This window comes from Chamaea fasciata, unplaced genomic scaffold (genome assembly GCF_029207755.1).
Source record: "Chamaea fasciata isolate MVZ Bird 193981 ecotype frontalis unplaced genomic scaffold, bChaFas1.0.hap1 SCAF_19, whole genome shotgun sequence".
Taxonomy (NCBI): Eukaryota; Metazoa; Chordata; class Aves; order Passeriformes; family Sylviidae; genus Chamaea; species Chamaea fasciata.
The window spans coordinates 10,452,562-10,466,668 of record NW_027094104.1 but is presented as its reverse complement, the minus strand read 5'-3'; the positions used below and the strand labels follow the sequence as shown (position 1 = coordinate 10,466,668).

Below are 14,107 nucleotides of genomic sequence, written 5' to 3'. Positions count from 1 at the left end.
TGTCCAGCTGTGGAACACACCCAGGCTCACACAGAGGGACTCAGCTGTGCTCAGATGCTTCAGGAAAGAACTCTATGAGAGGACTGCCTCTGGAGCAATCCTACCCTCTCACACAAACACCAGCTTCCTCCTTATCCCCAGGGGGCAGGAAAAAATGTGGGGAGAGGATAAAAGAGGATCTGCTCTGCATCTTCCACACTTTCTTTCAGCAGTGGTCTGAAATCTGCTCTACTGACCCAAAACTTGTGCAGTGAGCTCAGGTCTGGCCTGACACATCAGGAGACTGGGAAGATTTTCCCTTTAGGATCCCCTGGATTTAATTTCAAAGAGATACAGAACTGATACAAGCACAGGAACCATCAAATCATCCAAGGAGAACCAGATCAGACCAAGGATGGGCAGGAGTGTCAGCTGCCCCTTCACCCCACAGTTTCCTGGAGCTGAAGCCAGTGACCCTCAGGGTTCCTGGGGACAAGGAGGACAATGGCCAGCCCTGGAGCACAGCTGGAAAAGGGGTGAGTGACCCCCTGCCCTCGCCAGGGGAGCCACCTGCAGTGGTACCTGGTCCTGAGGGCGTCCAGGCAGACGGGCAGGTACTTGTCAAACAGAATGGTCAGGTTGGCCCTCTCGGACTGCACCTCTCGTCCGTCAATCCAGCTGCTCACAGGGGCATTCCAGCCCAGGTCCGAGGGGTTGATGTACAGGATCCCTTGAGGTGCAGGAGAAGGGAGAAGAGTAAGGACACAGCAGAGGCTCTCCTTTTTCCCACCAGAACCTTTCGGCTACTCTCAAACAACTGAAACCCCGTGAAACACACCTGGTCCCTCATTGCCTGCCCCCTCCTCCTGCCCCGCTGCAGAGGAGAAACATTAACAGTGAAGAGAGGCAGCCCAGGAAACCAGGACACCTCTCATGGCCCTGCCCCAAATTTAGAACATCTTCCTACTGTTAAGTCTAAGTTTTTAGACTTAATAAAAGACTTGCCTAAGTCATGTTATTGCTCTGGGCCCCAGACACCAGGGGACACCTTCATTCCCCGTTCCCATGCACTGCTCCAAAAGACCAGGAGTTCTCTGGGATAGACACTGCTCTCTCCTCATCAGGCCCACACAGAGCTGTGCAGGAGTGTCCTCCCAGCAGTGCTGCAGCCATGACCCCGCAGCAGCAGCAGGAACACCCCGACTACACCCCCAGGATGACGACAGACCCCACTGTGGGGCTGGGATCAGGATCCTCCGTGTGTCCGTGAGCTCCAGGAGCACACCCTGCACACCCCAGGCAGCTGCGCTCCCAGCCTGGCAGCTTTCACAGGCACCAAGCTGGCCAAGAAAAGACTGACAACAGCCCCAGGTGCAGCTCAGGCAGGGCTCACCTGCCCGGGACACGGTGGCCGGCGTGGCCGTGCGCAGGTGGCTGATCTCAAACAGCAGCCTCATCGTGGGGTTCAGAGGGATCCTCTCATTGCTGGCCAGGGTCAGCACCTGCACGTGCAGACAGACAGACAGACAGACAGCCTAAAGCTCTGCCAGGAACAGGAATGAAGAGTGTTTAGCACTTGGCTCTGCTGAACTTGGCTGCCCAGCCCAGCTCCTTGGGGCACAGCAGGAAAGGGCTGCAGCCCCAGCAGGACAAGGGGGGATTCTGCCCCTCTGCCCCATCCGGGTCAGACCCCACCTGCAGAGCTGCCCCAGCCCTGGCGCCCAGCACAGGGAGGACCTGGAGCTGCTGGAGAGGGTCCAGAGGAGGCACCAGGATGGTCAGAGGGATGGAGCAGCTCTGTTGGCTCTCAGACAGGCTGAGAAAACTGGGATGGTTCAGCCTGAAGAAGGATCTGGGGTGACCTCATTGTGGCCTTTTGGTACCTGAAGGGGCTCCAAGAGAGCTGGAGAGAGACTTTGGACAAAGATCTGGAGTGGGAGGACACAGGGAATGGCTTCCCACTGCCAGAGGGCAGGGAGGGATGGGATATTGGGAAGGAGGGTGGGGAGGCCCTGGCACAGGGTGCTCAGAGCAGCTGTGGCTGTCCCTGGATCCCTGGAAGTGTCCAAGGGTCAGTCCTTAGAGCAGCCTGGGATAGTGGAAGGTGTCCCTGCCTGTGGGAATTCCAGGCCCAGAAAACTCTCAAAACGTCATGCATGTAGGCCCAAACACAGCAGAGAACACAGGATTCAACTTGAGGCCTTGGAAAAGACTGTCAGCTTTAGAGACCATGAGCAAGAATGTGGATTTGTAGCTTAGATAGAAACACATTTTGATACCTCCTGCATACAGACCACGAGAGTGTAAAACCAATGTTATGATGGCCTAGAATACGTGTGCTAATGCATTTCTAGTCTCCTTGACATAATTCCAGCCTCTATCCAACATCAACAGAAGATCTAAACAGGGGAAGGAAAAATTAATTTGCTGAATGCTGCGATTTAATGACCTCCCTTCACTGTTTGCCTTGGGTTGCTATGGCAACACTGTCTGCCACTTTCTTTAAGCTTGTGACCTGGTACTACCCATCATCTGCCACCTAATACACAGCAACACATCCAAGGCATTCAACCCTGTGTGGATCACAGCACCTGTTCCATGAAACGATCCAACGTACCAGGACACAAATCATTGAAATGCCGAGCTCCAAGGGCTACAGGAAAATCAACAGCGCAATCCACAAACCTGGTAAAAGCTTTGGTTACGTAAGTTACGTCTAGTTACATGAACTTAAGGGTTGGGACGTGTTTCACACTCACCTGATGAAACACTGACAAGCATAGTTAGAACAAAGGAAGCCTGACGAGTTTTACTGCGTTCTTGGCAACTTGAGTTACTTTACCCGAACAGCCAATTGATGCAAACTTTTAGAACCTCATTAAACACTGCTTTTAAAGAGAATTAAGGGCCCAAAGTTATGATCAGGACATTTGCGATTACTCACGAGCACGGCTCTCCAGAAAAGGGAAATTCCAAAGAAAACCGAGCCCTGAGTTATTTCCCTCATGCACCATCGCCTTCATGCAATATTGTTTGGTGTGTCTGAAGAGACACAGCTGCATTATTCCAGGAGATGTTATTACAATCTGCATTTCCCCCAGGCTGAATCACACTTGACAAGGAATACCTGCCTCTTTACCTTACAGCCATTACCTTATTATCATCCATCACGGTGTTGAGAGATTCAATCCACATCGGATCAATATCTCCATCTAGCACCATCCACTTGGGACCATCATGGGAGATGTTGGCCAGCTCTCGCATGATTGATGAAAACAGTCCTGGGAGGGTGACACAAATACGTTGATGAACATCGAGGTTGTCACCTGCTCTAACAGATTTTTCCAGCAACTTCCTAAAAATTATGCTTGCCCCTTAAACATTCATAACTCTTTGCATCTGGACGTAAATGATACTATGTGATGATATCTGCTTTGAAGAAAAAAATAAATATTATCAGAGTTCTTATCACTGAGAATGACTGTGGGCCTACATGAGCTTCATTCCCACTGAAAACCATAAGGCATAGGAAAAATGAAGAGCAGATACTCAGAGGAAAAAATCCAAACCCATAAACTACACAACGCAGAGAGAACCATCTGAATGTGCCTTGGAAAATCTTTTATTTGTGGGGTTATTTTTTCTTTTTTTTTACTGTGGCTTGAAGTATACCAGGAAAATCAAGATGCTTTAAACACTGGGTCGTGGCTTTAGCGAGACTGAAGGAAGAACAAGTCCAGACTGACATTGAGTGACAGAACAAAATGTCAGTGAAATCAAGGAGACAGAATATACAGAGTCTCAAGGGGAGTAAATAATGAATGCTAAGAAGAGCGAGAAGCTGGGAACAGAGCAGAAGTACTGCAGGGCAAATGAGAGCTCCACAAAACCATCACTCTCCTCCACACGAGGAAATACCTAGGGAAAGGCTGGTCTGCATGAAGGAACATCAGGCAAACATTAAAAACAGCCTCTCTCCTGGTGGGTTGTGACAGGCAAGCTTTTCTGTTTCTCCAGGACCAGCTATTCCCCCGTGATCCAGGTCAGGAACCGCCGGTGGCACGGCATGACCCGAACCAAGCTTGTGCACAGCAAATGCAGAACAGCTCGGCTGACTCAGCTGCGAGGTGGGGTCAGGGACGACACCTCCCTGCCTCTGCCTGGACTCCATCCCTCATTCTGGACACAGCCTGGCAACCACTCCAGCAGTGCCAGTGTCAGCTCCTGCCTGAGAGCATCACACGCCACGGCAGCAGCTGCAGGGAAGTGCCCCGCTCCCAACCTCGGGCATCCACACCACAGAGGGGTCCTGGCATTTGAAAGAAGAGGTTGGTTCTGCAAATAACACTTTTAGGATTCCCCTCGTGGGACCTCTTTCCACCTAACATGTACAAACTTTCCAGCTGCTGACCGTGCAGGGAGTGACAGGATGAACTCGGGAAAAGGAGGAGCTGATCCATGAGGGGACACATCCTCTCTTGTCAGGCTGTGCTGAAAATGGCCTGGCTGCTCTTTGGCATGAAGAAACAACATTTTCAGGACTGGTTAATGTGGAAAATATCTGCCCTGAGCCATCAGAGAGGAGTCCTGTAAGTTCTCTTGAAACACTGAGGATTGAGAACCCTGGACAGCCGCCTGCCAACGTCCCTCCTGCTGTCCAGTGCCACCCACACTCCCTGATCCACAATCCCCAGTGTGCAGCTCTCTCTGCAGGGTGCCGGCTACATCCCACACTTCCCTCTGTCACTTTGATTTAGAGCCTCCAATCACAATTAAAAAGAAATTAACCCTGGCACTAGAGCAGAGCAGGGGGCAGGAGGGGTGGTGGCAGGGGGGCAGGGGAGGTGGCAGCAGCTCCTCTCCTGGAGAGCTCTGGCCGAGGATGATTTATGGAGCCGTCCTCCCTCACCTCCCCCTCAGCTCCCAGAAGAGCCACACAGGGAATCAAAGCTGCCTTTCTGGATTAGTCACAGCCCAACCTTTTCACTCCGCATCTCTGTAATCTTTCAGCAGGTTTTAAATGCTCATCTCATCCTCCTCAGGAGCAATCAGGATCAACAGCCTGGCAAACGCCGTGTGCTAGAGATCAGGCAGGGATATTTAGTGGAAAAAACACCTCTCAAAGGCTGCTGGGAGCGTCCAGCCACAGAAACCTGGTGATGGCACTTTTGGGGGGTCCCAGTGCACAGCACAGGGCAGGAGGGAATTCTCTTCCATCAGCAGCCCAGCCCCAAAAAACAACCTGCCCCAGGTAGGAGTCGGGAAGTGTCAGTGTTAATGGACATGATAATTACCCTTATGGCAAAAGGATTAATTCCCAAACAAGCTGTGCCACCCTACATGTCCTTCCAACAGCAAACCTTCCCAGGGCTGGGAGCAGCTCCCGGGCTGTGAGACCTGCACACAGAGACCCATCACCCTGCTGCCACTCAGGAGCTTCATTAAAAACATCATTTGATCTCCAAATTCAGCCACGAAAAGACATTTACCATCTTTCCACTCTCTGGTGGCTGGGTTGATGATGCCGAAAAGCTCGTCGTTGGTGACCGCCTTGGGGTTGAGGTCTGTCCAGACGGGACGGCGCCTCATCCTCTGGTAGGTTTTGTGCAGGGACCTCAGCACCTGGGACTTGCCTGTGCCTGCAGCTCCCACCACGAACACGGAGTGCCGGACACTCAGCAGCTCCTCCAGCTGCACCACCTGGGGAAACACCCCCAGAGCTCAGACACACGTGACAAACTGAAGTTCAAACGTGCAAAATCTGGTCTAGGGGAAAGAGGCCCTGCCCATGGCAGGGGGGTTGGAATGAAGTGTCCTTTAAGGTCCCTTCCAACCCAAACCATTCTGTGGAATTAGCTCTCATTGGGCCTCTGGTAGAGAAATTTGTGACCCAGACAACACAAAGGGATTTGACCCTGAGTTAGGTCTAACCGTGATGCGTGAAATCCTGAGCAGGCAGACAAACCTCCAGCACCACTGACATGTGACATGCACACGACTACTACATGACATGTGACATGACTACTGACATGTACTGCAAGGGGAATATCGTGGCTGCTCCATCCCTGGAAGTGTCCAAGAGGAGGTAGAAAAGGCTTGGGAACAACCTGGGATAGTGGGAGGTGTCCCTGCCCATGGCAGAGGGTGGAACGAGCTGAGCTTTCAGGTCCCTCCCAACCCAAACCATTCCACAATTCTGTGACTGTGCAGAGCCCTCTTTGAAGCAGCAAAGATGGTCGAAAAACCCCATCTGAGCTGGATGGTGCAGGCAGAGCAGAACATCCCTTGCTCTCACTTTGAGCACAAAGTTGTCCTCGGGCTGCAGCCGCAGCTCCAGCACAGCCTCCTTCACCACAGCCTCAAAATCCAGGTCACGCTTCCGAGGCACATCCAGCGCAGGGAACAGGTCCCCAATCAGCCCCAGGAACACTGGCACGTCATCTGTCACCATCTTGGGGACGTTGAAGTCGCGGAGGGAGCGCATCAGGACCTGCTCCTCGGGCCGCTCGGGGTCCGCGCGCTTCAGGGAGCCGGCCACCACCAGCACCGACTTGATGGCCCTCAGACCCCAGTCATAGTGGTCCTGCACCAGCGGGGAAGGAAGAAATAGAAATAGGGGTGAGTTTCTGGCTGGACAGGGCCAGGCAGGGGTAAGAACCAGCAGTCCCAGCTGCCAGAGCAGTCAGCAGTGGAAATGCAGCCAGATTCATTATTGGTGTCGTGGCCAGAGACCTCCACCAGCCTGAGTCAGCTGGTGTCCATTTCAGAAGGTGAGCTCCCACCAGGGAGAGTACTAACGAGTAGTTCATTCAATAATTCAGCTGTTCATGCCACAACACAGGCTCTGAGCTGGCACTAAGTCAGCAGTAGGACTTGCACTCCGGAGGCCTAAGCAATTTTTCCCCCTAAACCCTAAAGCAGTTTGCTTGGCCTTTGTGCAGGTTAAGCAAGGCCTGCCAGAGCCCTGGATCTGCAGGAGCTACTGAGGTGGAAGTCTTGTTAGTCCATTCTGAGGCCTCAGACACCCAAATTTCTCCATCACCAGGTTACCAGGGACATTTAGTCCTGGGGACAGTGCACCAAGCAGAGGAGGTGCATGACAGAGCATCACATCCCTGATTTTGGGGGACCCAGAGCACAGCAGAGGGCTCACCTGCTTGGACAGGAGCTCCTTGCAGAGTTGGTAGAGCGTGATGAACTTCCTAGCTAAGGCCCGGGCCTCGAGGAAGCCCTCGGCCACCAACATGATCTCACAGATCAGCTCAAAGTCTGGCACAACCATTGCACAGGGCCTGGGGAGACAGGCAGGAAAGGATTGCAGAGCAGGTGTTGACTACAGAGCTCGAGGGCAGTGGGTTTGTAGTTTATCCTCCAGGTCCTCTCCAGTGAGGCACCAGAGACTCTCCCAGTCTGCCCACACTGCCTTTCCCACGGCACAGGACAGAGCTCCCTCGTCCTCCCTGTGCATTCCCTGATCCAGGCTTGGTGCAGAAACCATCTGTGAAACCCCAATGCGAGTGAATTTCCCAAGAAAGTGAAGCCTGGATGTTCCAAAAGAGAATTTCTGCCAGTTTTATTACACGGGTCACAAAATTGGACCTCGACTCACCTGAAGAGAGCTTTTAAATTCTCAGGTAGCTCGGTTCGCCCTGCATAACCGGGGTTCATGGTGATGAAAATCCCCACTGAGGGGACCAAGTTAATGTCTTCTCCAAGAAAATTGAAGGATTTCTTCTTCTCCCGGATTGCATCCTGCACACTCTTCACCTGGGAACCAAGGCAGTGCTTAGTGCTGGTGTTCAGGTATGGAAAACTCCAGATGCTGCCCTCCCTACACTTGGCCCACGATGACTGGGGCTTATCACTGCTCTGGTTCGGGTTTTTACTGACCACATAAAGCTTTTTACACTGTTTGGGGTAAATCTGTGTGTCTCCCATCACAATCCAACTCTGACAAAGCAGCAAAGAGCTGAGGAGGCTGGACAGTCCAGCTGAAAAGAGTTGTAAGAGTTTGCTCCAGAAGACACTTGGCTGGTCTTTCCTACTTGCCTGACTGCAGCTTTGTTCTTCTCATGCCTCACTTTCAAAGAGAGCGAGTCCAACACAGCCAGACCACCTTATTCCCCATTTTCCATCCCCTTGGAGTGAGCCCAGCACAGCCAGACCACCTTATTCCCCAGTCTCCATTCCCAGGGAGTGAGCCACAGAATCACAGAATCACCAGGTTGGAAGAGACCTTTAAGACTGAGCCCAACCCAGCCCTGACACCTCAACTAAACCATGGCACCCGGTGCCACATCCAGTCTTTTTTTAAACATATCCAGGGATGGTGACTCCACCACCTCCCCGGGCAGACAACTCCACTACTTTATCACTCTTCCCATTAAAAAAAACCGTTTTCCTAAACAGGAAACACAGCCAGACCACCTCACTGCTTTCACTTCCATTCTGGAGTCCACCCTCCTTCCCAAGGGAGCAGCTCCTTGCAGGCAGCTCACCTCCTTGAGAACACCTCTTCACCGAGGGGAGGAATCTCTCCGCCGGCTGCCCTAAACTCACCCCTGTTTGCCACCCTAAAGCAAAGCAATGAAGGGAGTTTCTCAGTGTAAGGACCCACCTCGACAGGAGCTGCGTGACTGAGGCAGCCAATTAACCATCGCCATGGTTACCCTCTAACAGCGGCGGTGATGGAGTGACAGCCCTGCCTGGCTCAGACGCCACGCTCCAGCCAGGAGCCAGGCAATCATTAGCAGCTGACTCATATCTGGGCTCCTTTAGTTCGGCTCCCCCTTTTATTTTAAGATCCTCAAAGGCGTTTTTCAATGACAGCTCTAAACTAGAAGCTGATGGAAGGGAAATGGTCGGGGAACGCACAAACACCTGTACCTGCCTGGGATTTCTTTGGGACATCACACGAGGTACGATGATGAGAGAGAGAGAGATGAGAGTGAGGAGTTCGTGGAGGGGTTCAGAACAATTCCTTTGACCAAAACTTTTAGAGAAATGTAGAAACTTCTGGGCTCTAGACCTTGATTTTTGCAATGTCAAGCCCCAAAGTGGGTCTAGGAAGAATTTAGCACCTCAGTCAAACACTGAGATCCCAAAACCCCAAAACCTGAACTCACAGCTGACATTTGGGACCAGAAGAACTTTGATGTTTTGGCAACTCAATTTTCAGCACTGAAATCCCCAAAGACTCAAACCCTTCTGTTCTGACCCTGTGGGAGGAAAGGGGAAAAGGGGGAAAGGGGAAAAGGGGAAAAGGGGAAAAGGGGAAAAGGGAAGCTTGTATTTATCCACAAGCTTTTCTCCACTTACCTGTACAGCAACCACAGAAAGGACCTCAACTGAGATCCTGTTAAATTCATCAAAACAGCCCCAGGCTCCTGTCTGGGAAAGGCCTTTGTAAATATTCCCACAAGACTGAAAAGAAAAAAATAAAATGAAATTGCAAGAGTGAAATCACAAACGGAATCAACTCCAGCAAAAAACGGATTTGATTTCCCTGCCTGTTTATTTATAGCGATTTACAGTCTATTGTGGGTATTTAGAAAAGTGCACGGGAGCAGCAGGCACAACTCAATTATAATATTTATAGCTCTGCACAGCTTGCCACTTGATTTGCTAATTGCACTCTCTCGACATCTCTGCACTCTGGTTCCATCCAAAGGTCACCTGGGCTGAGTTACTGATGGCCCCACGTCCATGAGAGACCTCAGCTGGATAAAATATGATCCAAAGCCACCAAACCCGCTGCCCCGTGGAGAGCAAAGGGATCAGCCCCACGACCCAGCGCTGGCCTTATCCCAGGAGAGCATCCTGAGAAACCAGGACAGGTCTCTCCGTGCCTGGCACAGGCAGCAGGTGGGTCTGGAGAGAGGGGATGGATCAGCACAGCCCTGGTCTCGACTGAACAGGCCAGAACTTGTGAAGAATTTCATGCGGAACCTAACCCCAGAGGGGAAGGGAAAGGTGGAGCAGGGCAGAGAGAGCGCAGCTCAGCTCTTTTCCTCCTCAGGAGCCTTGCTCAAGTCTTGGAGACCAAAAGCAGGAAGAGAAAAAGGCGCCCAGCAGGAAGGGAGGCAGCAGAGATGTGAGGAGAAGGGATGGACCAGAGCAAGCCCAGCTGGCTAACAACTCCCACCCTGCAGGATCCAGCAGGCCCCGAGCAGTCTGGGGGGAGCAGTACCTTGTAGTCCATCTGCTCGGAGCAGTTGAACACGTACACCATGATGCCCAGGGCACGGCCCAAGTCCTTGGTGGTCTCCGTCTTGCCCGTGCCCGCAGGGCCAGCGGGGGCCCCGCTCATGGTCAGGTGCAGGGACTGGGTCAGGGTGATGTAACACCTGGGCAGGGAAGGGGAAGAAGGGGAAGGAAAAAGAAGGGGAAGAAGAAAGAAGGGGAAGAAGAAAGAAGAAGGGGAAGAAAGAAGGAGAAGAAAGAAGAAGGGGACAAAGAAAAGGGGAAGAAGGAAGGAGGAAGAAGGAAGGGGAAGAAATGTGAAAACCCGTGAGCCATGGTCCATTTTGGGTGCAACCCCTGGGGGGACTCTGTCTGCCCGAAATGTACCTGGAGGCCCTTCAATAAACACAACTGCTTCTCATTCCCTTAAACCTGTCTGGCCTCTGGTTCCAGGCATCCCAGAAGGCGCCCAGGGCCTCACCTGTCGGTCAGGGGCGTGATGACGAGGCGGGGGGTGTTGCCCAGGTACTCGTAGGAGTAGGGGAAGTGCGCGTCGCAGATGTCGGCCCAGCAGTGCCGCTCCTCGTCCGCCCAGCGGTGCCGCAGCTGCGACAGCCACAGGAACGCCTGGGCGCTGTCCACCTGGAAAGTGCCACCAGCAGAGTGTCACAGCAGGGCCAGGGTGACAGGCTGTCCTAGGCTGCAATGCAGGATGCAACCAAAATTATGTGTTCTATCACCAGCTGTCGAATCCAGCTGGGGCAGTGTTCTTTATCTCTTCCAGGACCCATCTTCCCCCCAGGGAGACCTTAGAGTCTCTTCCAGGGCCTAAAGAGGCTCCAAGAGAACTTGAAAGGGACTTGGGACAAGGGATGGAGTGCCAGGACAAGGGGGAACGGCTTCCCACTGCCAGAGGGCAGGGGCAGATGGGATATTGGGAAGGAATTGTTCCCTGTGAGGGTGGGCAGGCCCTGGCACAGCGTGCCCAGAGCAGCTGTGGCTGCCCCTGGATCCCTGGAAGTGTCCAAAGCCAGGCTGGATGGGGCTTGGAGCACCCTGGTCTAGCAGAAGGTGTCCGTGCCCATGGCAGGGGGTTGGAATGAGAAGACCTTTAAGGTCCTTTCCAACCCAAAACCATTCTGGCAGTATGTGACGGCAGGGCAGTGGTGTGGGAGCGGAGGACAAATCCCGAGGGATTCCCTGTGGGCCCACACCAGAGCAAGGAAGCTACAGAGAAGAAAATCCCAAATGCTTTTTCTTATGGGCCTGGAACACCAACCTTCTGCGCTATCATCTTCGCCACCACGTCCCGCGCGTGCACGTCGATGGTGCAGACGGTCATGACCTTCTGCCTGTCGCCCTGGGACAGCTGCCCCAGCAGCATCGTCACCAGCGTGTTCAGCTGGGCCACCTGCTTCTTGTGGTACTCCTTCATGGCCTTCTCGTAGCCTTCCTTCATCCTGGAGAAGGCCATGCCCACCTCAGCTGTCCACCAGATCTGGGTGCAGCAAAGAGCCACCTGGGGGAACAGCAGGGCAACACCGGGGCGTCCTTACGTCTGAGAGTGTCTGATCCATGGGGACATCAAGGATGAAGCACCCCTGACGTGAAATCAAGTTTTGTTATAGGAGATCAGAGCAGGCAGGAGAGCAGGGATCCATTTTACATCCACTGAAATCCCATCCTGGGGACGTCCAGCAGCTGCTCAGCAGTAAAGGAGCCCCTTGCTCAGTAAAGGAGCCCCTTGCTCAGGTCTGAACACACGGGAGGCTGAGCTGGAGACCACGAGGCTGCCAGAGGGGCATCCAAGGGGCTCCTCCCTCTCATCAGGCCCCATCAATTTGTCCTCTCACCTCACTGTGGGTGAGGGATTCCTGTGACCCCTGGGCTGCAGCAGCCAAGTGCCCGAGCTGCATCCTGCCTGGAGCTCCGGTCAGAGCATGGAGCTCAACCTGGGAATCCATCAATGACCAGGAGAAAGGAGAACTCAGCCTTCCTCTGCCCTGGACAGCAGAGGCAGAAACATTCCCGACCCACAGACCCCACTGGAGGCAGGGGAGGGCAGGAGCAGGGGCAGTACCTGGGCAGGGTGGTCGAAGAGCCACTGGTCCCTCGGCTTGTCCTCGTACGCCGCCACGGCCGCGCTCATCCCATCCCTCACCGTGGCCCTCATGGTGTCCAGCAGCCCCCTGAGCCACACCTCCACCTGCGGAAGGGGTTAAATCCCAGGAAAACTCAGGTGGGATGAGCAGCTCAGCTCTCCAGTCAAACAAGCCTCAGGCCTCCTCCAAACTGAGGGACTCAGCCATTTCTGGTCCTGCAGGATCAGCATCTCCATCCAGACACACAGGGAGGGTTTTTTTGTGGAAATCCAGCTACAGGAGGAACCAAACTGAACTCCACTGAGGAGCAATTTAGCTCAGCGTTTTCCAGCTCCAGGCCATGACAGAGTCACCTGTGGGACTGGAGCACAATCTGCCAGCAGCAAGAGAAAGCTGGGAAACACAATTCCTGCTGAATTTAGTGTTTCACAGGCAAAGTCCTCACCGAGAGGAGAATTTAAATGCCGAGTGCCATCACCAGGGAGCTCAGAGCTGGTATTACCTACTTTAGCTTCCTGTAATAGTCCGTGGAGAAAAGTGCAGCCACAGGGACAGAAAAGCTGAGCAATAATTTGATTCTTAAATTCCGTACTTCGACTCGTCCTTTGAAATAAGGAAGATTCGGAAAACGGGGAAAACCCCTTTTCTTTCCAAAGGTATCCCTGCAGAAGTTCTATGGAATAATTTAATCTGTTTCCAGTCTGCACCCCCTCCTCTCTGGGTGGGTAAGAGTAACCTTCAAAATGTCTTTCAGTAGTTAAAATTAAAAAGCCCAGAGAAAAACAGGCCACAGCCCTTCCTCACACCCTGGGCTGCGAGGACCCATCCAGAGCAGGGCTAGAGCTGCGGTGTAAGCAAGGATTAAGCTCCTCACCACCTCCTCCAGCTTTTCTCACAGAGGCAATGCAGCGAAGCTCTACAAGACCTTGTCCAGGGATGCCCACCCAGGGGTGTGGGAGCAGGTCCCACCAGGCAGTTTGGACAGACAAGGTGCCCCCTCTCACCTGCCCACTGCAGTCGCAGGCTTCGCTGAACTGGACGTACTCCTCCTCTCTGCTGTACATCCCCAGGCCAACCTTGGTTGGTTTCTGCTCAGAGTCCACCTGGAATTTCAGCCTGGCCAAGTTGTCGAAGAGTTTGGAAAGGTGGCGCTGCACCTGCCAAAGGGGTTGTGTAAACAAAGTGAGGGAGGCGGGACAGGCAGAGCAGAGAGCAGCAGAGGTGTGACAGCCACCGTCCTGCTCACAAAGCAGGACTTGGACATCTGGGCAGCACCACATCTCTTCACTCTCGGCCAGGATGCTGCCAGCACGAGCCTCTTGCTGTCCTTCTCAGCATTTCCACCTCCTTGTACCTCATTTGGAACCCAGGCAGGCCCTAATAAATCCTGAGAGCTCCCAGAGAGGGCAAAAGCACAGAAACCATCCAAACACGGCATGACCCCCGAGTCCCAGTCCCCCTGCACATGGTGCTGCTCCCCTTTGTCCTGTTCTCAGCACTGGGCAATTTTCCTCACTGGGAAACTTTCTGGTTTTCCCCCCTCCTAGAAATCAATTTTTGTGCCAAAGAAAAGTCCTGAGTTTTCCTCCATGGAGAAGCCAGACCTTTATTTCAGACAAAACCCCCATCCCAACCAAAAGTACCTTTCCAGAAGGAGCAGAATGTTTCAGCCCTGTCCTGCTCACACCTGGCTGGGTTTGCAAGGCCAAAGGGGAGACACCAGCGCTGTCCCTGAGCTCCTCCCAACACCAGCACCCACCTGGGGGAGCTGAGAGGTGACCAGAGCTTCTGGAGCCCTGCATCACAGCCAGCCACATCCCTCTGTGTCCCACAGAGCGATAATC

General features: G+C 53.2%; 1 protein-coding gene across 1 annotated transcript in view; it reads right to left on the bottom strand.

The window, feature by feature from the left end:
- The window catches only part of DNAH9 (dynein axonemal heavy chain 9), a 137,106-nt gene that overhangs the window by 97,888 nt on the left and 25,111 nt on the right, over window positions 1–14,107 (bottom strand). Inside the window, exons 22-34 of the mRNA XM_066200303.1 lie at window positions 13,268–13,420; window positions 12,242–12,367; window positions 11,441–11,680; window positions 10,643–10,803; window positions 10,169–10,325; window positions 9,298–9,402; window positions 7,589–7,746; window positions 7,133–7,271; window positions 6,275–6,562; window positions 5,469–5,679; window positions 3,133–3,260; window positions 1,373–1,481; window positions 562–709 (exon numbers count right to left, since the gene is read on the bottom strand). Coding sequence (XP_066056400.1) covers window positions 562–709; window positions 1,373–1,481; window positions 3,133–3,260; window positions 5,469–5,679; window positions 6,275–6,562; window positions 7,133–7,271; window positions 7,589–7,746; window positions 9,298–9,402; window positions 10,169–10,325; window positions 10,643–10,803; window positions 11,441–11,680; window positions 12,242–12,367; window positions 13,268–13,420 — 2,123 coding nt within the window. The remainder of the gene's footprint in view (window positions 1–561; window positions 710–1,372; window positions 1,482–3,132; window positions 3,261–5,468; window positions 5,680–6,274; window positions 6,563–7,132; window positions 7,272–7,588; window positions 7,747–9,297; window positions 9,403–10,168; window positions 10,326–10,642; window positions 10,804–11,440; window positions 11,681–12,241; window positions 12,368–13,267; window positions 13,421–14,107) is intronic.